Source organism: Aethalodelphis obliquidens, unplaced genomic scaffold (assembly GCF_003676395.1).
Source record: "Aethalodelphis obliquidens isolate GAN/ISIS:26980383/991018 unplaced genomic scaffold, ASM367639v1 scaffold57, whole genome shotgun sequence".
Lineage (NCBI taxonomy): Eukaryota > Metazoa > Chordata > Mammalia > Artiodactyla > Delphinidae > Aethalodelphis > Aethalodelphis obliquidens.
In genome coordinates, this window is record NW_020838001.1 from 1,333,736 (window position 1) to 1,355,999 (window position 22,264).

Here is a 22,264-nt window from a genome sequence, read left to right on the forward strand (position 1 = left end):
AGCCCTCTCCCCCCCAGGTCTCAGCGGAAGCCTCCTGCGCTGCACCCGATCTCGGGGCGCCCTCACCCCGTCACAAACAGGCCCTTGCTTCCTTTTCCCCGCGGCACCGGCACCAGCTCCGCTCACGTGACCAGGGCGATCGTGTGTCACCAGGGCCCACACTCAGCGGGGCTCTGGAGAGAGGTACCTCCCTCCTGTCACAGCCTGCAGACAGCGGTGTCCTGTGAACAGCCAGATGGACCTAAGGCTGCTGTGTCTTCCCAGCTCACCTGCACCAGGCCGGCCCCACCGCTCCCAGCCCGTGTGGCCTGTATAACACAGGAACGAACGTCACGTGTTCAGTGCCCACACACGTCTGGGGTGGAGGGGGTGAGCCTGAATGAAGCTGTGCCCCCCCGTCTCCCCTGCCCCCGGGGATCACTGGTCCCTGCACAGCGGCAGCAGCAAGGGCAGGAGGTGTCACCTGGGAGTGTCAGGCTGATGTGGCCGCTGGCCTGGCTGGACGGGGAAGCCTTATTATCTGCGGGGCTGGGTGTGGGGCAGGTGTAGGGCTGGGAGAACAGGGCTTCTCAGGGGACACGCACTGGGCCCTGTGTGTTCTCCCCCACGCCCGCAGACTCCGGGCCCTGACAGGTGCTCAGGTCAAGGCCGCTTCCCCAGAACCGCAAGGCCCGCGGCTGCAGTGCATGAGCTCCTGGTCTCCCAGGGCCAGCGGGGACCGTCCCAGACTCCTGGATCAGCCCCATGCCCGCTGCCCCCTTCCCGGGCTCACAGGCTGCCAGGGCCTCTGCGGCTCCCTGGGGGCTACCCTCCGTCCATGGTGGACACTGTCATCATCTCCATCTTCGAGGCTGGGGTGGGCCACACGGGAAGGGGTGGGAGCGAATCCTGACTGCGCAGCCCAACCCTCCCCTGAGGCTGAGGCTCCCCGAGCCCCCCACTATGTGGCCAGAAGAAGACAGACATGCTTCTTCCCCTCAGGGCTGCAGCATCCTGGGGGAGCAGGGCCTGTCACCTCTGACCTGCAGACAGGGTGCCTGGGGGTGGGTGCCAGTGTTGCCTTGGAGGCAGAGGGGGGCTCGTGCTGGCAAGGCATCCAGGAGGGGCTCACCTGGGCATCTGAGCCAGGCTGTAGCACCAGGAACCTTATCAACAAAAGAGCAACGTCTATGGCGCACCAATGCATACCTGACCCGTGTGAGTGCTGGCTCTGACCAGGTCTCCATCTGGGGGTTCAGTCTAGGAGGGACTGAGCCCTGAAGGGGGGTATGGATACGCAGAGGAGACAGGTGGTCTGATGGGACCAGCAGAGCTTCCCAATGTCACAGCCAGACGCCTCCCAGACTCTCTTAGAAACAAGCACACCCACTGTCTCACCCACTTCAGAGGGTCTCAGACCCTCCACCCCTACCTTGCAGCCCATCGTGGGCCCCAGGCCAGGAGCCCCCAGGCCAGACATGAACACACAGAGGCGGGGGGAGAGTTTGAGAAAGAAGCTTGTGGGGGGCTGTACGAGGCACGGGGGTGCAGCCTGGGACCCCACCCAGGGGAGGCCCACCCCCCAGGGCCTGACTCCCCACATGCACAGAGGGGCTGCATCGTGGTGGGAAGGCTGAGGTGCCGCTCTCAGACAAACCTGGGTTCAAGTCCTTCAGCAGGTGATGTCCTGGGCTGGGCACCTCACCTCCCTGGCCTCAGTTTCCCCCCCGAGAAGAGAGAGCAAAGGTGCTGCTATAGGAAAGCCCTTGGCCTCTAGCCCACATTCAAGGACAGCTGTTGTGATTCCAGCTGGACGGGGGGAATAGGGGGCCCCGGCTGCAAAGCAGGAAGACACCTATTTGTCCTCCAGTGCAAACAGGTCGGCCAGAGGGAGGGGACAGGACCCCCTCAGGGATGTCAGGTCCAGCTGCTCGCTTCCCCAGGACAGGGTGGGAGCAGTGGCCTCTCCGCAGCCCAGCGGCCGCGCCAGAACCCAGACAAGGCCCAAAAGAAATCAGGGCACACAGCAAATGAGGCTAGAGCCCAAGGCCAGTGTCCTGCCCCAAGGCCAGGCTGGGGCTGGGGCTGACCGGCAGGCAGCGCAGGAGCCGAGGGCTGGAGCTGCTGGGCAGAGCGTGGGCAATGGATGGTCCCACCCGGCCCCCGGCCCTAGAGAGCATTTCAGCTTTTTAAAAACCAACTTTATTCTTACAAAACTGAACATGCTCTTACCATACCATCTAGCAATCATGCTCCTTCACGCTTACCCAAAGGATTTGAAAATTATGTCCACGCCGAAACCTGCACATGGATGTTTATAACTGCTTTACTCATAACTGCCACAACCTGGTTGCAATCCAGATGTCCTTGAGCAGGTGAACGGATGAATAAACTCTGATACACCCAGACAGCGGAGTATTGAATAATATGCAACTGAATAGCGCTGGGAAGAAATGAGCTATCAAGCCATGGAAAGACGTGGAGGAAATGTAAATGCATTTTACTAAGTGAAAGGAGCCAATGTGAAAAGGCTACAGAATGCGTGATTCCACTCTATGCCATTCTGGAAAAGGCAGAACTATGGAGGCAGTAAAAAGAGCAGGGGAGGCCAGGGGTGAATGGGGAGGGAGGGATGGACGGGTGAAGCACAGAGGACGTTCAGGACAGTGAAACTACTCCGTATGATACTGTAAAGCTGGATACACGCCATTATACATTTGTCCAGACCCGTAGAATGTACGTCACAAAGAGTGAGCCCTGATGTAAACTGTGGACCCTGAGCGGTGATGAGGCGTCAGTGTAGGTTCCCCGGTTATAACAAATGCACCATCTGGTGGGGGCTGTGGATAATGGGGGGCTGTGTGTGTGTGTGTAGGGGGCAGGGCTGTGGATAATGGGGGGCTGTGTATGTGTGTGTGGGGGGGTCACATGGGAAATCACTGTGTCGCCTTCTCATTTTGCTGTGAACCTAAAACTACTCTAAAACATAAAGTGTGTTCATTCTAAAAAAACTTTATTGGGGTACATTTGCATAAAACACACTTTTTAAGTGTAAGTTGATGAGTTTTGCCAAACAGGCACTCCCTTGTAATAAGCACCACCACAATAAGGTATAGAACGAGCCGTCAGAACTGGGAAGTTTCTGCTGCCCTCTGTGCACTCCGACCCTGGACCCTGGCAGCCTCCCACCGCCCCTGGCTGTTCCCTGCTGGGCTCTTGTCAGCGGAGTCAGGCGCGGCCCCCTGCTGAGCAGCGCCCTGCCCGGGCGGCGGGATGCCTGACATTCACCGCATCGCTGGTGTGTCAGACGTGTTCTCCTCCCAAGCCAGTGTGGACGGCCCGAGGATCGCTCATCCACGCGCCCGTTGAGTCCAGCTGCATAGTTATGGACACGGCGCTGTGAGCACCTCAGGTCCCTGGGTTGTGGGGTAGCTGTGAGCTTGTCTTTAGGAGACCAGAGCTTTTGCTCAACTCCTAACATGGTCCAGGCGGAGTCCCTGCCCCATCCACTGACCAACATGGTGAGCACCTCCTGGGGCGGTCCCTGGCCCAGCCGCCGTCGTGAAGCCGATGGCTTCATTTTCATGAGGCCGCGGCTCAGGGAGTTTGGGTAACTGGCCCAAGGTGGCCCAGCTCTCAAGGGGCAGAGTCAGGATTCAAACCTGGCTGAGGTGGGGGCAGGGGAACAGGGCTCAGTTAGGCTGACCTTGGCTGGTCTGAGGGTTGGCCCTGCCCCTGCCCCTGCCCTCCCCATGGGGACACCCAGACACACACTCACGCAAAGCGACACAGCCCACACTCACGTCCACAGCCCCTACCTTGCCCGTGGTATACCAACCACACGACAGGAACACACCAAACACATGAACACGCAAGCCAAGGGGTAAGCACACACACGCACACGGGCCCCACGGGCGCAAACACCCCTCAGCATGCAGGCACCTCTCCCGAGGGCCCAGCCAGGAGGCGTCGGCAAAGCTCCAGGGCCCAGCTGGAGCCTGCGGTGTGCCCGGCTGACCGCTGCTCCCCTGAGAGCCCGGGGCCGGCCAGCAGTGACCAGCAGAGGCCTCACCAGGGAGCAGGAAGTACCTCTGGGACCTCACCAGGGCACTGGCCTGGAGCCTGGGTCCTCCCCCACTGAGCCCTGAGCACTCCCTGGGGTTCCCTCGGGCGCCCTTGGGGGAGGGCTCCTGCACAGAGCTGGAGTTGGGGGGGAGGGGAGCACAAGGCGGGGGCTGGCGGGGGGAGTGGGGGAGGGCTGTGGGCGAGCGGGGGAGGGGCGGTCAGCGGCTGTGGCCCCCGGAGCACAGTGTCGCGGAGCGGAGGACCGGCTCCTCCTGCGCTCACCACCCCACAGGGCACCCCAGGCTGCCCTGAGACCCAGAGGTGTCCACCCGCCTGGGCCACCTGCCTGCTCTCCTCTGGGGTGGGAGTGCGGAGGGGGCAGTGCCCGGCAGGGGCCTCCAACCCGGCAGGGCCACTGCCAACCCCACTCCTGGATGTCCATCTACAGAGCTCTGATAGGGACAGGCCTGCCGTCATTATCCCCAGTTTACAGACAAGGAAACTGAGGCCAGAAAGGTCAGCCTGCGGGAACCAGGGGGAGAGGCGGGAGGCACCGCTGCCGCCCGCCTCTGCCCCAAGGTGACAACTGCTCCCTCCTGCCCGCCCTGCATGCCCCCGCTGCCCTGCCCCTCGCGTCCGTGTCCAGGCCCTGGATTCTCCTTGCTGCCCGGCCCACTCCGGCCAGAGGCACGGGCCAGGCGATAATTATGGGGGAACAATCCCATCTCTATGAGGGTTCAGACCCAACCCGTTTTGCCACTTTCTGTGCTATGGCAGAACCCGTTGGGTGGCTTTGGGCAGTCTCTGCCTCTTTTCTGCTCCTGGCCGGGGGAATCAAAAACCTGTCAAGCGGGTTTGGCCAAAATTATGTCTTGTTCTCAAGCAAGTTCACAGCGCTGGCTTCTATCTCTCGGGCAGGACATTCCAGATCGGAGCGGAGGTCCACGGAGGTCGATGCGGACGGGGGGCCCTGTGAGTACCTTCAGCAGTCGGGGGCAAGGGAGGGGGTCGCATGAGCTGGGGTCACTGTCGGGGTGCCTGCCACGAAGGCGGAGGCCCAGCCCCTGCTTGCCGGGCAGGAGGTGGGCCCGGCAGCGGAGCTGGCCTAGGGGACACAGCCACCTGCTCCGGGGCACCTGGTCCGGGGGACCGAGTGGGGGCAGGGACCTCAGTGCGCTTCCTGGGCAGAGGGGCTGGGTGAGCCAAGGCAGGGCCTGGCACTGCCCGTGGCCGGGTGAGGGTCTGGGAGCACCAGCAAGGGGCCGGTGGCCTACAACTTCATCCAGGACCTGCCCCACTGCCTAGACCCTCCCGGGTCAGAAAGGGTGCAGCTGAGGAGTGAGGGGTGGTGCGTGGCGCAGCCAGCCCCAGCTCAGGGCCGGGCACGGTGGGGCACTGGCTGCCCTCGGCCCGCTGTCCCCGGGGGCCTCGGGTCTGGCTCAGCTGCCCCAGCCAGGCCTCTAGGAGGCCGCCCACGCAGGCACCGCAGCCTTTTTTAAAAAAACTATTTGTTTATTTACTTACTTCCTCGCACCAGGACTTAGTTGCGGCATGCGAACTCTTAGCTGCAGCACATGGGATCTAGTTCCCCGACCAGGGATCAAGCTTGGGCGCCCTGCATTGGGAGCGCAGAGTCTTAACCACTGGACCGCCAGGGAAATCCCCCGGCCCATCCTCGAGGAGTCGGGTTGCAGGGCCCGCTGTTACCTGAGCCACCCAGCCTGCCTTGCGCCTCTGTGCACGTGTGCACACGCACGTGCAACCCACGAGTATGTGCGCACACGTGCAGGCAGCTCTCCCCGTGCCCGTGCAGTGTTGTGTGTGCAGCGGGGGAGGTGGCTGAAGGCGGCACCCACGTGCTTGGCGTTTCTCGGGTGTGCGCGCGCGTGTTGGGATACTGTTGTGTCTGTATGTGTGGGTGTGGGCGTCACACATGTGTGCACGTGTGTCATGGGTCTACGTGTCTGGCAGTGTCAGAAACCATCCCGGCAGTGGCACCTCTGTGGACTCAACCTGCCATCTGACCTTGCCCAGGAGGTCGCCAGGGGGATGCACTGGCCATGTCCCTTGCAAGCTGGTCACTGTGGACAGGTGACATCACTCTGAGCTGCAGGTTCCTCATGTGGAAAGTGGGGACTGCCGGGGCCACCCCCTGGGCCACATGAGCCCAGTGACACTGCACGTGACACTCCTGCCAGGCGCCGGGACGTGGGGGCTGGCAGGCGGGCCCCTGACCACCTGTGGTCGACGGGCACTGGATGCCCACCACATTGATGAGACCCGACAGCCCGAGGTGGTGGCGCAGACTCCCTCCAGCCTCCAGGAGCTGGGCCAGGACACCCCACCGTCTGTTTTGTGGCCCAAGACACTGAGGCACAGCCGGGACAGTGACTTGGCTAAAGTTGCCAGGGAAGGGGCTTCACCCATCACCACTGAGGCCACACAGAGACACCAGAGCCTCTTCCCTGCGTCGAACCTCAGTGCCTGAATCTGTAGAATGGGACAGTCAGAGCCTTCTCAGAAGGCCGGGCGAGCTCCAATCACACGTGTGGGCTGAGCCTGGGCACAGAGCAGGTGCTCCGTAAATGCTCGTGCCAAGAACATTCAAAGGGCTTGGGCGGTGCACCTGGCCCTGCATGGTCCCCTGGTGACAGGCAGGCTGAGTGTCCCTGGGATCACTCCGCTTCTTCAGAGGAGCTCTGGGACGTTGCAGGGCCCCTGCAGTAGACGCCACACGGCGTGTAGGGCCCCGGCCCAGTGCTTGGCTGACTGGACGCTCCGGAAACCTAGGCCCCCGCTATCGTTACTGCTGTGTCGTTGTCCTTGTGCTATGGGAAGGTGGGTGGACAGATGAGTGGCAGAGAAGGAGTATAAGCGGGGGCTGGGTGCTTCTGCACCCGAGGGACCTGCTGGAGAAGAGGCCCCAACAGGGGCGGCAGCGGCCAGGCAGTGAGGAGTCTGGGGCCCCGGCAGACCCAGGAGCAAAGCAAGAGCCTCACCGCCGTGGGCCAGGGCCCCAGCGGGCGCCTCGGTGGCCTCCTCTGTGCAGGGGGTCGAGGGGGCACCTCCCCCAGACACGGCGCCAAGATCCAGTGGACCCTGTGAGCGTCTGCTCAGTGAGCGAGTGTGCACCATCACTGCTGGACGCTGAGACCTCTGCCCTGAACTCGGTCGGGGGGCGTTCTTGTCCTCCTGCAAAGGGCGTTTGTGGCAATGGCCCTTGAACTTGTCCAAGGGAGAAGGAGCTCCTGTAAGCTGCACCTCTGGACTCCTGGGGCCTCCTGTGGGGGAGGTCCTGGTGGGGGCACGGCACGCGGGGGACGCAGAGTCTCCACCCGCAGTTAACTGAGCACCTGCCAGTGCTGAGTACACGTCACCCGGACATGTGTCACCTGGACACATGTTACTTGGTGGAGCCTAACAACAACCTGATATGGGGGTGGAATTACCCCCAGATGAGGAAACTGAGGCTCAGAGAGGTAAAGCACTTGTCCCGGTCACGCAGAGGGTGAAGGCAGGACAGGGGCCTCTGGGCTTGGAGGTCCTCTGCCCTGTGTGAGTGGCAGGTGGGCAGGGTCACTGGCGCAGCTGACCCCCGGCCCTTCCCTCCCACCTGCTCCTTCCGGGGCTCCTCCCAGCCTGAGCATCCCGAGTAGGAGGGGCTGGGATCCCCGCAGGACCCTGGGGAGCAGCTCTCAGGCCTCTGCCCCCAGGCCCACCCCCACCCCAGCCAGCAACTCAGGCCACCCTCCCCTGTACGCAGGCCCCCCAGTCCAGAGGCAGCAGCCCGGAGCCCTACCCCACAGGCCTGCACCCTCATCCTAGCACCACTGCAGCCCCACCCCAGGCCTGGGGGAGAGCCCTCCTCCCTGGAGTTCCCTGAACCCCCAGCGCCCCACCCAGCGGCTCTGCACACCTGGCAAACACAGCGCGGCCACCGGGGAGGGCTGGGCCCCCAAGCCCTGGCAGGAGACCCTGTGCACTTCTACAGTGGGGATTCTTCCTACTCACAGCCACCACATCCACCTCGGGTGGGGGTCCGCCTCCCTCCTCCTCCTGCCGCTTCCTTGGACCCTCCCTGCAACGAGGGTGGGGCTGGGACAGGGGCTGCCCCAGGAGACTGTCTACTTCACAGGCCAAACGCCCTTCTGTCACCTGCCTGCCCAGGGAAGTCACACCACCCCCATGGCACTGTCACCAGGGCCTGGATAGCCCTGGTCCTCCCTGGGAAATGCGGGGCTCTCAGCAGGCTGCATCCCTTCCAGCTGTGCCCCCAGCCACTTGCCCATCCTGCCCAGGACCCTGCCCACCATGCAGGAGGGTGTCTCCCCCTGCCCATCAGAGACCCCGAGAGGGGCAGCCGGGCGAGGCCCTGGGCGGCTTGTGACGGTTTGGATACAGAGAGGAGCCAGGGTGTGGGGGACAGAGGGGGCCCTGGGCCGTTACCAACAGGGCCTCCACACCACACGGAACGGTGCTGGTCTCTCACTCAGACTTGGTGTCCACAGAGCCTCTCCCAGCCCCAGGGGCACTGCAGGCTCCCTGGGGCGGCTCCTTTACGAGCATTGGCCCAGCCCACATGTGGTGGCAGGCAGCAGGCTCCGGCTCTGATGCGGAAGAACCGCCTGACAGACGGGTCTGGGTGGAATTTCAGGCGCAGTGGCTCGGCCCCTCCCTGGCCAACCTCCCCCAGCCCGCAAGGAGCCCGAGCCCATGGCGGGAAGGGGGCGGGGGGGGGGCCCTCCCAGTCTTATCTCCCAGAAGCCCCACCGCAAAATAAAGAAGGGCAGAGCCGGCAGAGCAGGGCACCTGGTCCAAGGCGGCGAGGGCGCATCCTCAGCGCCAGAGTGAATTCAAGCCCCGACCCCCGCTTCCCACTGGGTGGCCAGGGAGCGTGACTTGATCCCTCTGGGCCTCAATTTCCCCGTCTGGAAAGTGGGCTCCTTGCAACGTCATCAGGGTTAGATGGGTTCAGGAAGTGGGGCTGGGGTTATCAGGTACACCCCGCTCGAGCCCTGGTCTCCCCCAGCCTCTGCAATTCAGCATCTTTTCCCCTAACCTGCCAGGACATCCCTCTGTCTCCCGGCCTCGAGGAGGGGGACCCTCCCAAGCCCCCCTTGTTCCCAGAGCCCTCACCCACCCGACACAGAGCTGTCACGCGACGCCCCCACTCCCCTGGCGCCAGGCAGGTCTACAGGGAGTTTGGGGAGCCCCACCTTCCCGCCGCTCACCCCCCCCAGCACACCCCTTTTGGCCCTTCCCGCCAGCTCCCGCGGCCAGCACAGGACGCAGGACTGCGCTCTGTCCTCTTGCTGGTCCCAGCCTCGAGGCTTCCCCGGTACTCTGACCTTGACCTGGGGTTCGAGGACCCAGTTGAAAGCCAGGCTCCACTGTCCAGTCTCCCCTCAGGCAGCTCGCCCTGGCCCCTGGCTTCTCGTGGGATCACAGGGCCTGCTCGCCTCAGTTACTGATCCCACTGCCCCAGGGTGCCCGCCACCCCAACTTCTGAGAGCCCAGAGCTGTTGTGCCTCTTCTGCACTCCCAGTGAGTGATTCCCACAGCGGGCACGCCCACTCTGCGGTGTGGGAACCGTAATGGCATGGGACGTCACCGCTCCTGCCACCCGCAGGACACTCGCCAGCAGGCATTTGAGGGTCTCCAGTTTGGAGACTGTTGCTGCAAACACTCCAGTCTCGGGGCAAACTTTGAAATGCAAGCGAGACCACGCCCCTCCTTCAGTGTGCCCTGGGGGGAATCAGGCATGGCCTCCCGCAGGGAGCTTTTTTTTTTTTTTTTTTGCGGTACACGAGCCTCTCCCGTTGCGGAGCACAGGCTCCGGACGCGCAGGCTCAGCGGCCATGGCTCACGGGCCCAGCCGCTCCACGGCACGCCGGATCCTCCCAGACCCGGGCAGGAACCCGCGTCCCCTGCATCGGCAGGAGGCCTCCCAACCACTTCGCCACCAGGGAAGCCCTATAGTGAGTAATTTTTGACTTTTTTTTTTTTTTGCGGTACGCGGGCCTCTCACTGCCGCGGCCTCTCCCGTTGCGGAGTACAGGCTCCGGAAGCGCAGGCTCAGCGGCCATGGCTCACGGGCCCAGCCGCTCCGCAGCATGTGGGATCCTCCCGGACCGGGGCACGAACCCGTGTCCCCTGCATTGGCAGGCGGACTCTCAACCCCTGCGCCACCAGGGAAGCCCACCGCAGGGAGCTTTGAGCAGAGGTCCCCAGGGCTTGCGCAGAGAGTGCCTCCTGGGGAGAGGCATGGAAGCTGGGGTGGCCAATGCAGAGCCGGCAGTGCACCAGCGGTGGGGTGGTGGCTTGGGCCAGGCGGGCGCCATGAAAGAAAGAAAGGTGAGGTTCTGGGGCAGGTTCCGGGAATACAGAAGGCAAACCGAGAACCGCTGCGGACAGATCGGGGTAGGGAGCCGGCAGATGGGTCGGGAGTGCCAGGACCCCGGACGCTCATTTTCAGGGTCCGCTGACCGCCAGGGCTCCTCAGGCTAAGTGCAAGGAGGGAACAGAGGGGCCGCTGATGGCGGGGGTCTTTGCTGGTGGCATCTGCGCTGATCGGGCTCTGTGATCTGTGCGTCTGACTCCCAGCTCTGTGACAGATGATGACACAGAGCTGGACAGTGGCGGCCAATGGTGGCCTCGGTACCCACCACCAGAGGTCTGCCACAGGGACGGAGGGGCTCTCGCCTGGTGGAGGGTGGCGCCTGGCACCATGGTGAGGAAGCTGTCGCTGGGCTGAGCCCCGGCCTCACACCCAGCTCCGAGGAGCTGGACCCCATGGGACCCCGCAGGATACTCACCGGCGCCCACTAGACAGGCACCGTGGCCACTGCCCGAAGGAAGAGAGCACGGCTCAGAGGGGCCACGGCTCACGGTGGTCACACCGTCCAGCTCCCAGCTTAGGCTAGGCTCCCAACCCCACCCTCTTAATTTTTAGCAAACACTTCATGGAGGTGAAACACAGGCAGGAAAAAGGGCCCAGGCCACAAGGGGCGGCTGGGTAGAGTTCCACCTATGCACAGTCACCAGCTCCTGCAGGGGAAACAACCAGCCGGCCCCCAAAGCCCCCGCCATGGCCCCACGGGGCCATCCATGCCACTGCGGGCACCTGGACCCCACCGAGTGGGCTCTCCCAGCGGATGAACGCGCCCTGGCTGGCCGATCCGCTGGCCGCGGGCAGGCATGGGCATCTCCGGTCTGGGGCCTCGTCAACACGCGTCGCAGGCACCGTCGCGGCCCCAGCACCAAGCGGGAACTGGCGTCTTCAGGCATCTGCTTTGCTGTGAGGACTGGATTAGGGAGTTGAGATTAAGTGAGAATGTCCCATCCCTCTATGTGCCCCTCAGGTATGGACATGGCCCAGTGGGTGGTCACAAGACAGGACTCCCACACCCCCTGGGACTGGCACCCACCTCCTCTCCAGGCTACTGCTGGACCCTACATCCCACAGGCCCTTCCTGAGCTAATGTGACCGTCTCCGCACTTTCTGCTCCATAGGCTGGAAATGGAGGGGCAGTAGAGCCCAAGGGGCCACCCCTACACCTGGAGCACAGAGGGGCCTGGGCCAGGGCCAGGGCCACGGGAAGCCATGGAGAGCTTCATGGAGTCGCTAAACCGGCTGAAGGACGTCCATGAGAATGAGATCACGGGTGAGCGTCTCGGGATGGACAAACCCTCACCCGGACAGCAGTCTAAGGGCCAAAGCCAGGCCGGGGGGCTCCCACACATCGCCTCCAAATCTCGCCAAACCTGGGGACCTTGCCTTCCAGGCCCAGAAGGGGAGTCCTGACCCAGAGCCCAGAGCTGCAAGCGGTCAGGAGCCCAGCCTCAGACCAGCCCCTCCGATCGCAGCCCTGGAGGAGTGGTCCCTGAATGGTCAGCTAGCATCAGAGCAAAAGTTAAAAGCCAGCCTGGTCACAGACCCCGAGAAGCTCTGGCCAAGACCGGCCCCTTTCCCAAGGTGGGGACCTCAGTGTCCCCCCAAAGCGAGGTCACCTACTTCCCTACTAGCAATGGGATCTCAAGGCTCCAGAGGCCTGTCTAGAGCTCTCCAGGGCACTGAGCTGAAATCCCTCTGCTCCCCTCCAGGACACCCAGGCTGAGGTCTGCCCAGTCCGATTTTCCCGCCGGCAACAGGGCTGCAGCCACACCACTCCCTTCACTCCAGTGCCCGGGCCACACCCTCCCGAGACCTTTGTGAGAGCGCTCACACCCTGAAGCCCGAAAGGGCCTGGGTCACCTCCCCCAGAGACCCAGAGGGGCAGGGGCTGCTTGGGCTAGCCTAGGGCCCAAGCCAGACCACGATGAGGTGGGGGAGAGGGGTCTGCTGGGGTCTCCCCCAAGGGCCCATTTTATTTCAACGCTGGCAGCACCCGAAAAACATTCCTCTTGGGACTTGGCCAGGTAGCTGGTCACTCCCAGCATCAGGGTCCCTCCCCATCTCCAGACAGACACCAGAGCCAGAGACCCCAGGGAGGGGAGAGGCTGGGCCCGCACCGGGTCCCAGGCAGCCAGGAGAGGGGGTGGAAGCTGTCAGCAGGTGCAGACTGGGAGCCTGCCCAGGGGGCGACCTCAGGGAGTCAGTGAGGGGACCCAGGTGGCAGGCGTCTGGAGAGGGCCCTGCCAGACAGCCGGGGACAGGAAACGCCCCAGCTCTGCTGCAGGGGTGGCAGCACGGCTGGGCCTGACCCTCTGCTCCTTTCCTCGCTCCTCCAGGCCTGCAGAACAAGCTTCTGGAACTGAACTCAGAGAGGTGCCGGTGAGTGAGGACAGGCCCTGGGCCAGCAGATGGGAAGGGCAGCAGCTCCCCAGCTGCTCACGCTCACGCGCATGCCCGCAGCCCCAGGGCCCTGGAACTGCCACCAGCTGTGATGCAGAAGCAGACACTGAGGCTGGGCTTGGGGGGTGGGGGAGTCTCTGGTCCAAGGTCCAAGCCCCTCCCCCAGTGAACAGGGACCCTCCAGGGGGCTGGGCAAGCCGCGTCCATGCAGGGCGCCTCCGGGACCAATCATTATCAACAGGAGGACTCGTCGTGAGTCTGGGAGACCCGGGGGCCGGCTCCCCAGGTCCCCATTGCACAGATGAGGCTGCAGGTGGCACATGGATGAGACAGGGTCCCCAGGGAGGCCGCGAACACTCTCGCTTGGGCGAGCTGGCATTGCCCTTGCAAGGCCCCACTTCTCAAGGCAGTCCCAGGCCAGGGAGAGGCTGGCGGGGCAGCGCCGGCCCCGGCAGAGCAACATTCGCACCACGGCCCTTCCCCACCCCTCCCCCCGCAGGGACGCCCAGAGGGCGGAGGAGCTCTGTGCCAAGAACCGTCAGCTCAGGGAGCAGCAGAGGGCGCTGAAGGAGAACCTGCGGGCGCTGGAGAACAGGTGGGGGCACCTAACACCACACTCACGATGGGGGCAGGGCGCACAGGGAAGCCGAGGAGGGTTCTGCGGAGAACGAGTTTGGGAAGCTCCGGCATAAACTAAACCACCGCAGGACGTCTCAGAGCCTTAAGTAAATTGCATTTTCAAGGTTCCTTCCCAAACTCAACGGCACATGGAGCGCTTAGCCCCCCGGGGTAGGTGTGAGGCGGGGCTTCCACGGAACACACTTTGGGAAAGGCAGGGCTCGTCCAGGGAGGGGGGCAGTGCGGGTCCCAGGCTCCCTGCTCAGAGCAGCCTCTCGCCTCCTCGCCCCCGCAGGCTGCGGGCCGGCCTGTGCGACCGCTGCATGGTCACCCAGGAGCTGGCCAGGAAGAAGCAGCAGGAGTTCGAGAGCTCCCTGCTCCAGAGCCTGCAGCATGTCTTCCTACTCAGTGAGCCCGGCCCCAGCGTCCCTCCCGTGGGGGCTGGCGATCCCCCAGGGCCCGCCCAGCCCCACGAGGCGTCTCGGGGAAAGGGGAAGAGGCGATCTGGGCCACACCATCGGTGGGGTGGGATACCCACACCCCAACTCACAGACAAATGGTGCAAAGCCCCCTGCTGGCGCCCACTTGCCCCCCACTGGTAGTTACCCAGGCAGGGGACGTCCCTGCCCTCTCGGGGCTTCAGCTCCCACCTTCCCATGATGAGGAGGGTCCTGCGGAGCCATGAGGTCTCATAGGGTCTGCCGATGAGGACACGCCCCTTTCTCTCAGCGCGAGGGTGGGGTGGGGGGTGTCCCTGGGGGCTGGGGCCAGGACAGGAGGGGCTCCTGGGGGCTGTGAGGGCCCCACCCCGCCCTGCTTCCCCTCCCCCAGTCCCTCCTAATCAGCGCCTTCTGCAGCGACCGAGCTGACCCGGCTGCAGGAGGAAAACGATGCCTTGAAGGAGGAGGTGAAGCAGCTGCGGGGCCCAGGGTGAGTGGGGGGAGGCACCAGGGCCCAGCAACCCTCACCCCACACACCTCAGCCACAGCAGGCACCCAGCACGTCCACGGGCCCCAGGCACGCGGCGCCGAGGGGAGGGGCTCCCCAGAGCAGATGCGACCTCCCCTGTTCTGCAAGCACCGGTCCTAGAGCGGAGCTGGGCCCCAGCGCCCACGGCAGCTCTGATGCCTGGGCTCCACGGGGACATCGGTGCGAGCGACGATGGTGGTCTTTCCTGGTCACCTGGGTCCCCAGGAGGGCGTCCTGGCCTTTCTGATCGCCTCTGGGACACTGCCCTCCCTTACCCACCCTGTCCTTGCCTCCCCTCTCGAGACAGGGCCAAGCCCCAGTTCAGGGAGGGTGCCCCAGGACCCCTGTCACCCCTGCTGTTCCCCTCCCTGGGCACCCGAAAGGCCGTCACTGAGAAGCCACTGGAAGGCCATGAGGAGGTGGAGGACGGCCACGCAGGTGTGGGTCCACGGGGAGGAGGGGCTGCTGGGGGGCAGGGGAGGCCAGGAGACTGGAGCCCCAGGACTGGGGAGCCCTCTGCGCTGAGCTGGCCCCTCTGAGCACCTCCCAACCATCCCACCCTCTGCTTCTCCTCCCACAGAAAGGCCGGTGGGGTACGGGACGTCTCCAGTAGCCAAAATCTCCCCGGGTGCCAACCTGCCTGAGCCCCGGGCCCCGGACATGGTGAGGGAGAGGGACTCAGAGCCCACTCCTTCCTCTCCCCGGGCAGCCCGAGGCAGGAGGCTGGCAGCCGCCAGCCGCCAGCCCTGCTATGGGCCACGCACATGGCCCGTGCCAAGCAGGGACCCCTGAGCTCCTTGTGACATGGGTGGAGGCGAGGCTCAGAGCGGGTGGGTGACCTGCCCAAGGTCGCACAGAGAAAAGGGCAGAGGGCAGCAGCCAACCGCCCCCAGGCTGACCCATCTACCCCGTGCAGAGCCCCCAGCACATCTCCAACCAGCTACACGGGACCATCGCCGTGGTGCGGCCAGGGTCCCGGGCCTGCTCCGCCAACCGGGGCTCCGTCAACGGGGCGTCCCCACTGCCGCCCCCCAGGAGCAGCCCCCCAAGCCCGTCTGGAGAGCACAGCCTCCCTCTGGACAGGTGAGGCCCAGCCCACCGCCGCCACCGGAGCAGCCTCAGTCGGGTACCCAGTCTCCTACTCTGGTCCCACCTTTGGGGAAGGGGCCAGTAGCCCAGGGGAGTCCCTCCCATTATCCCTCCAGGAGCCCCACCCTTCCCTGGCTTGGCCTTCCCAGCTACCCTGCCCGTAGCACAGTTCCCACGTGGCCATCTCCTGAATGGCCAGGGCGGGACAGGGGGACATGCGGGTTGGAGATGGGGACCGAGAGCCCCCACAGAAGAGCCCACGCAAAGGCTCTCACCATGGTCTGAGACCACTCTCAGCGTCTGAGAGGAGACTGGGGGCAGGGCTGCAGCGGGCCCACGGGTGGGCTGGGTGCTCCAGGGGACCGGGCAGGCAGCCGACGCCCAGAAGAGGGAGAGGCCTTGGTGGCCAGGTCCCTCCTCAGAGCCCCCAGGCCCCAGGTCAACTCTGCCCAGGGGGCCCGAGCGTTCCCCTCCCAGCTACCCACCGTGTGACCTGGACACTCGCCTCGCCTCCCCGGGCCCCCGGTCCTCCCTGTGAAACGGGGGTGACCATGGGCCGTAGTCAGCAGGCTCCTCCTCGCCCACAGCTTCCTGCAGGCCTCTCTGCCCTCTGCCAAGCCCTGCGAGTCCCCGAAGAGCTCCCTCCAGGCTGACCACCTCTGCCACCTGAACCGCCACCTGGCTCTGCCCCGTGGGAGCCCTCACAGCGGCCCCCAGCCCCCGGGCCTCAAGGCCGGGGAGGCGGAGGCCTGGGAGGAGCCCGTGGGTCTGCTGGGCCTGCCAGGCGCCCTGGCGGGCGTGCGGGACCCACGGCTGGAGGGAGCGCTGCACCTGCTCCTGGCCCAGCAGCTGTGGGTGCGGGGGCGGGCGGGCGGTGCCGGGCTGAGGGGCCCACCGGTGCCGGGGAAGGCACCACCCTCCCCGCCAGCCGGCCCCCACTCCGAGGGTCCCGGGGGCGGGGCGGCCTGGGCAGCCCTGCCCAGAGGGCAGCACCCACGGCCCGCAGGCCCAGGCAGTCCCGGGGCAAAGGAGGCCTCGGCCACACAGGACTGTGTCCCAGACAAGCCCCTGGACCTCTCGGAGTGGGGCCGGGGCCGGGACGGCGCCCCCAAGCCTGCCAGCCCGCCAGGATCACTCAGCCCCCCAGGTGCCCACACGCCCAGCCCCAAGCCACCCCAGGGAGTGGAGCCCTCTGCACAGTCTGGGGTCCAGGGGCTCGGCGACTGCACCAAGGGGGCCGAAGAGGCAGAGGCGGAAGAGCCTCCACCTTCCACGGTAAAGGGACCAAGCCCTGTTCCTGGCCTCCACGCACCCCGCCCAGAGCACCCAGCAGCCCCGGGCTGCTCTCCTCCCTCTGTTCCACCAGCCGGTTCCCAGGGGGAGAGCCTGGCCGCCTGAGTCACACCACACGGGAGACGGCTGACCCTCCAGCCCCAGCCAGGGTCCCGCAGGCTGCACCCAGAGCCGGGCGAGGGCAGGGAAGTTGCCTCATGTGAACTCAAGTCACTTACTTGCTTCCCCCCAGGAACCCTCACATTCTCTCCCAGGCCCCAGCCTGCCCTCTCCAAGTGGGCCAGGACATGAGGACAGAGGGAGGCCAAAACTGCCCCCCTGCCCGCAAAGGCCTGATGGAGACGGCCACCCGGGTGAGGGTGAGTACTGGCGTCACGAGAACGCAGGAAGTGGTACCACAGGGGGCAGGAGGTGCGGTGGTCAGCATCAGCTGGCGGCCCCTATCCCAGGACCTGGCTCAGCGCCCTGGGCCTGGCCAACCAAACCCTGGGGCTCGGACTTGCTTCCCCCCACCTACAGACCCAGAAAGCAGCTGGGGGCCCAGGGAGGGCATGTTTCTGACCACAGGCAATGAAGGGAGAGCATCTTAACAATTAGGGCTTCTGGGCAGGTAGGGAGTTCACTGTCACCCAGCAACCAAGCCAGGGGACACTCCAGCTGGTGGGGTCATTGTACAGGTGCTGGAGACACTGGGCCTGGATTCAACCCCAAGGCAGGTTCCTCGGTCCCTCTGTGCCTCAGTTTCCTCATCTGAAGAGTTGTTGCCACTGGTCCTAGTACGGCAGGTTAGAGGCCTGTGCTTCCGCTAGACTCCCAGGCCACCAGCCTGGCCTGACCCACACCCTGCGTCCTGCAGAGCTCAGCAAAGCCCAAGGACAGCAGCTGGAGTCGGATGAGCTAGACAAGCCAGACACCTCGGACAGTGAGGTGGGTGCCCGGCCACACAGCGGGGTGGGGTGGGGGCACCAGGGCTGCCCCAGGCTTCGGGGAGGGTCCTCAGCATGACCACACCCCCACCCCATCAGGTGGGCCTGAGCACCGAGGCGGGGGCCACGCAGAGCTTGCCAGCCGAGGGACCCAGGGGTTTCTGCGCCACGGAGCATGGGCGGGGCCCACAGAAGAGGAAGCGGGCCTCAGACCAGTGGAGCAAAGGTGGGCGGCCAGGGCTGGGCGGGGCGGCCACAGCACTGATGCCCCCACCCCACCTTTCTGGCTACTTGGAGCCCAGCAGCCAGCCCTGGAGCCTCTCCCGGAGCAGCCCTGTGATAGAGACCCGGGTCAGGCCTGCGTGAACCCTGACTGCACTTCCCCTCGCGGGCTGGCCCTTTCACCCCCAGCCTGCTTCCCTCTGGAAAGGGGGCGATACCAGGGCTAGCGTGAGATTCCAGGGACACAGCTGAGGATGGTCGTATCGTCTTCGTTGTCACAAGGGAGAAGGGGCGTCCTGGGCCATGAGCAGCCCCCAGGCCTGGTGCTCCTGAACCCCTCCCCCTCTCCCAGTCCCACCGGGATGGGGTGGGCACTCCTGGACCCTCTTGTGCACCTTCCAAAAGAAGCAGCAGCAGAGGGTGCTGCTCCAGGGTGTGGGTGTGTTTGTTCCCTCTCGGGGTTCGGGGTTGCTCACGTGCTCGCCAAGGGTGGTACCTGTGGGCTTCCCCCACCCCCCGCTCCAGCCTCGGGTATCAGGACATCCTCCCACTTCCTGCTCCGGCCACAGTGGCAGCTCAGGCCAGGCCTCCGGGCGCCCACGAGAGCCTTAGAACGCCTGAGCTAGCTGATACTGCATGCTGCCTGGTGTTTGTCCAAGCAGGCCTGCGTCGCAGGCTGGGCTGTGGCCGCCACAATGCGCCATTGTTGCCGGGAAGGTGACTGCAGCCTGTGTTTGCCGGGTGAGCGCTGGAGGAGGCCAGCACGCCTGTGTGATCTCGTGGCACATCCCACTGGGCATTTTTGGAAGCTGTCCTGGTGGGCGCGGTCCAAAGGGGAGCACCGTGTCCGCCCCCACCCTCCACACTGAGTCAAGCCCACTCGCACCCTCACCCGCCCACCCGGGCCAGGGCAGGGCCTCCCCAGCAGGCACTCACGCACCCCGACACCCACAGGGCTGATCAGTGAGAGCAGGACCCTTGCCCAGCTCAGCGCTGGGCTCAGCGCCAGGGGCAGCGCCCTTGTATCTCGTGCGCATGAAGCAGCTCAAGACAGCGTCCAGTCGTTACTGCCTTTGGGCCTCATGACCCAGCCCAGTGATGAATCATCACTGTTTCACAGATGGGGAAACTGAGGCTCAGAGATGGGGTAACTTGCCCAGGGTTACGGAGCTGGTCCATGGGGTCAGGATTCCAACCTGATCTGTCTGACCTAGAGTTGGTTCTGCATCAGAGACGGGCCTGAAGCCCAGTATCTCGGCAGGTCCCACCTGTAAGGGTCTCAAGGACCAGATGCCCGTTCCCTGTGGCCCCAGAGGCAGGCCCATGGAAGCACCTAGCCCACGTCTTGGGGATTCTGAGAGAATTGCCCCGTGAGCTCGGCTTATCCAGAATGTCCCAGACCCTCTGCAAGGCGGCAAGGGAGGCATTGGGGCCAGGCTGACTCTAGGATCACACCTGGGAGAGGGTCTGTGCTTCCAGCAAATTCCCAAGGCTCACCCTCCAATCGGGCCCCTGCCCTGATGTCCGTTGCTGTTGCAAACAAGTGTGGGCTCTTGAGTTCCCAGAAACTGCCCACGAGGCCCTGGGTGAGAGCCCAGTGTTGCTGCAAAAGAGGACACACAAGGCCACTACTGCGCCTCCTGGTGTAACCTCGGTCCACTTCCCACAGCCTCGAAGAAGCCGTCCTGAGGAATAAGGGACCTAGGGGAGCCAGGAGCCCGAGGGACCCCAAGGACGGCAGCCCCTCACCCAGCACCAGCAGCTGGGAAGAGAGCCAGGGGCACCCCAGCTTGCCCAGCAGTGCTCCCCACCCGACTGCCCGCGGCCAGGACAGCCCACGCCGCCAGCCAGCAGACGGCCCCAGCAGCAGCGTAGCGGACTGGGTCCTGGCCCACATCCAAAGGGGGTGGGAAGGCCAAGAAGGCTGGTCTTCTGAACCCCTCTATCTCAGAAATGGTCTTGCACGCCACCCTCAGCCCAGCATCTGCTCCCTTGCAGGGAGTAGGGGCCTGGGAGGCCAGGGCGGCTCAAGCTCCAGCCCCGCCCCACCCCCACCCCTGCTGTGCACAGGCAGCCCTTCCTGGACAGTGCCCCCTCCTCCCACCAACTCCACTAGCATCCTGGACCCAAGGGGCTGCGAGCCTGGCGGCCCATTCCTGACGGGGCATGGAGCTCTGAGCAGTGGTCTCGGGCGCCCCCTCGTGGAGTCCCACAAACGGGTGCTGGGCAGTGAGGGCGCAGGAAGGCTGACGGCAGCACCTGGAAGCGGGGGTGGGGGGTGGGGGGGGCGCCGGTCCCAGGGCACCCGAAGAATAAAGTGTAATGAAGGATGGCGTGTGCAGCTGGCAGGGTCGGGGGTCATCTGGGCTTCCACCTGCCTGGGCAGGTGACGCAAGAGGCTCTTGAATGTGCCCAGGGATGGGAAGTCACTCCCTTTCTGAAGGGCAGGATCAAAACCAGCCCCATCTGCAGAGCATTACAGGGACCAGGGCAGCCTCTGGGGAGGGCTGTGGGAACACAACAGGGGATGTCCGCCAGGCCCCACACAGAGCCCCTCCACACTCTGGGTCCCTGGTCCACTGGCCTGTGAGCCATCTGCACCGCCACAGGGCACACAGGGCAGCTCACCCAGGCTTCCACCCGACACAGAACCTGGAAGAAGACCACGCCCACTCCCCCCGCCCCCACCGTGTCCCTGTGGCACCACCGAAGTTTAACATAATGCCAATTGGCACAGGAGAAAAGTCTACAGGGCCCAGCTCCATTATCGGGCAGCAGACAGCATGGTTTTGGAGCTGAGGGCCAATAACCAAATAACAGCCCTCCATCGCTTCATCCTCCCACCGCCCCTTTTCATTTTCCTCATCTGACATCCGCTTAACTATTAGCTACCAGTTTGGCAGCCCGCCCCCGCCCCAACGTGCCAGGGTCCTCCTACTGGTAACAGCTGGCCAGCAGGGCCAGGCCCTGGGGCCCTGATCCACGATGATGATACTGGCCTCCCGCTCGCTAGGAGGCGCTCTGCAGGCCAGGGCTGTGTCTGGCCCGGCCCCCAACACCTGCACGGAGGACAGAAATGCGTGTGCCGTGTATGGTTCCACGGAGGAGCATTCACAGCTGCGTGGGCAAACCACACGGCAAGTGCCGGTCTCCAACCGCCGGGAAGCCCCAGCGCTGGTGACAGCCCCGGGCTGAGCCCACTCAACCCTGACCATACCCTGAGGTGGAAATCAGCGTCCCCCACCTGAAGGATAAGTAAGCCCACAGGCACACAGCTGGACAGAGCAGGCCAATGGCACAGAGGTGGCTGCAGGACCCTGCCCCCCAAGATACAGGTGGGCTCCTGGGGGCTCCAGAAGGCAGCACCTGAGCATGAAGCCACCGGCTCTGAAGTTGGGGGTCCCGGTACAGAAGAGGAAACAGACCTGGCACCCCCCAGACTCAAGGTCGCTTTGCTGCTGACGGCCGTGCAGGACTCTGTCTGGGGCTGAAGGTCCAGCACCGCCCGCCTGCCTGCCACCCCAGGCAGGTGCCTTCTCCCCTCGGACTCGCGGTGTCGTCTTCAGTCACTGGGGGAGGCCAGGGGGCACCGCTGGCCATTCCTGGGGCTCCCGACGGGTGGTACAGCTCCAGCGCCCGCACGTCAGACCCCCGCCCCCGCAAAGACACACACCCCAAGAGGGGAAGTGCGCTGGAGCCTAAATACGAGGCTTTAAGAACGCTGACCACGAACGCCACAGCCCAGCAAGTGGAACAGAGCACTGGCGCCCCGGGGCCGCGACTTCCGAGTCAGGGACTCGAACCCGCGGTACCTCCACCGCTCGCCCAGAGCCAGGCCTCTGGGCTTCTCCCGGCTCCCCCTTGGCCGCCTCGGAACCCGCTCTAGGACCCAAGGGAGTCGCTCCCCCCCCCCGCCCCGCGCTGGCCAATGGGCGGGCGTGACGGCGATATATTTGCATACGGGTGCGCCCCGGCCAATGGGCGGCGGGCGCGGGCGCATGCGCGAGCTGGAGGGCGGTGGCGGGCGGGCGGCGGGCTCAGTCGGAGGATGGCCGCGGCTGCGGCGGGTGGGTCTTCTGACCAGTCCCCCGGTCCCGCCGCCCGGGCCGCGCCGCAGGCGCTGCGGCGGCGAGGGGATTCGCGGCGCCGCCAGGCCGCGCTCTTCTTTCTCAACAACATCTCCCTGGACGGGCGGCCCCCGAGCCTGGGCCCGGGCGGCGAGAAGCCCCCGCCGCCGCCGCCGCCCACCGAGGCCCGCGAGCCGCCCGCGCCGCCGCCGCCACCGCCGCCGCCGCCGCCCGCGCCCCCC

General features: G+C 65.1%; 1 protein-coding gene across 18 annotated transcripts in view; it reads left to right on the forward strand.

Moving 5' to 3' along the window:
• The first annotated feature begins 4,883 nt into the window (after positions 1-4,883).
• The window catches only part of CABLES2 (Cdk5 and Abl enzyme substrate 2), a 31,313-nt gene continuing 13,932 nt past the window's right edge, over positions 4,884-22,264 (forward strand). The window contains exons 1-14 of one of the 18 annotated variants that reach the window (XM_027086786.1): positions 4,885-5,016; positions 11,557-11,708; positions 12,775-12,817; positions 13,338-13,433; positions 13,752-13,864; positions 14,314-14,386; positions 14,733-14,863; positions 15,006-15,088; positions 15,342-15,508; positions 16,084-16,789; positions 17,040-17,166; positions 17,664-17,734; positions 17,833-17,959; positions 19,625-20,285. In XM_027086786.1, the coding sequence (XP_026942587.1) occupies positions 11,648-11,708; positions 12,775-12,817; positions 13,338-13,433; positions 13,752-13,864; positions 14,314-14,386; positions 14,733-14,863; positions 15,006-15,088; positions 15,342-15,508; positions 16,084-16,789; positions 17,040-17,166; positions 17,664-17,734; positions 17,833-17,959; positions 19,625-19,644 (1,818 nt within the window). In that variant the 5' untranslated portion in view covers positions 4,885-5,016; positions 11,557-11,647 and the 3' untranslated portion in view covers positions 19,645-20,285. The other 17 variants (XM_027086787.1, XM_027086799.1, XR_003428648.1 and 14 more) reach the window with 17 other exon arrangements.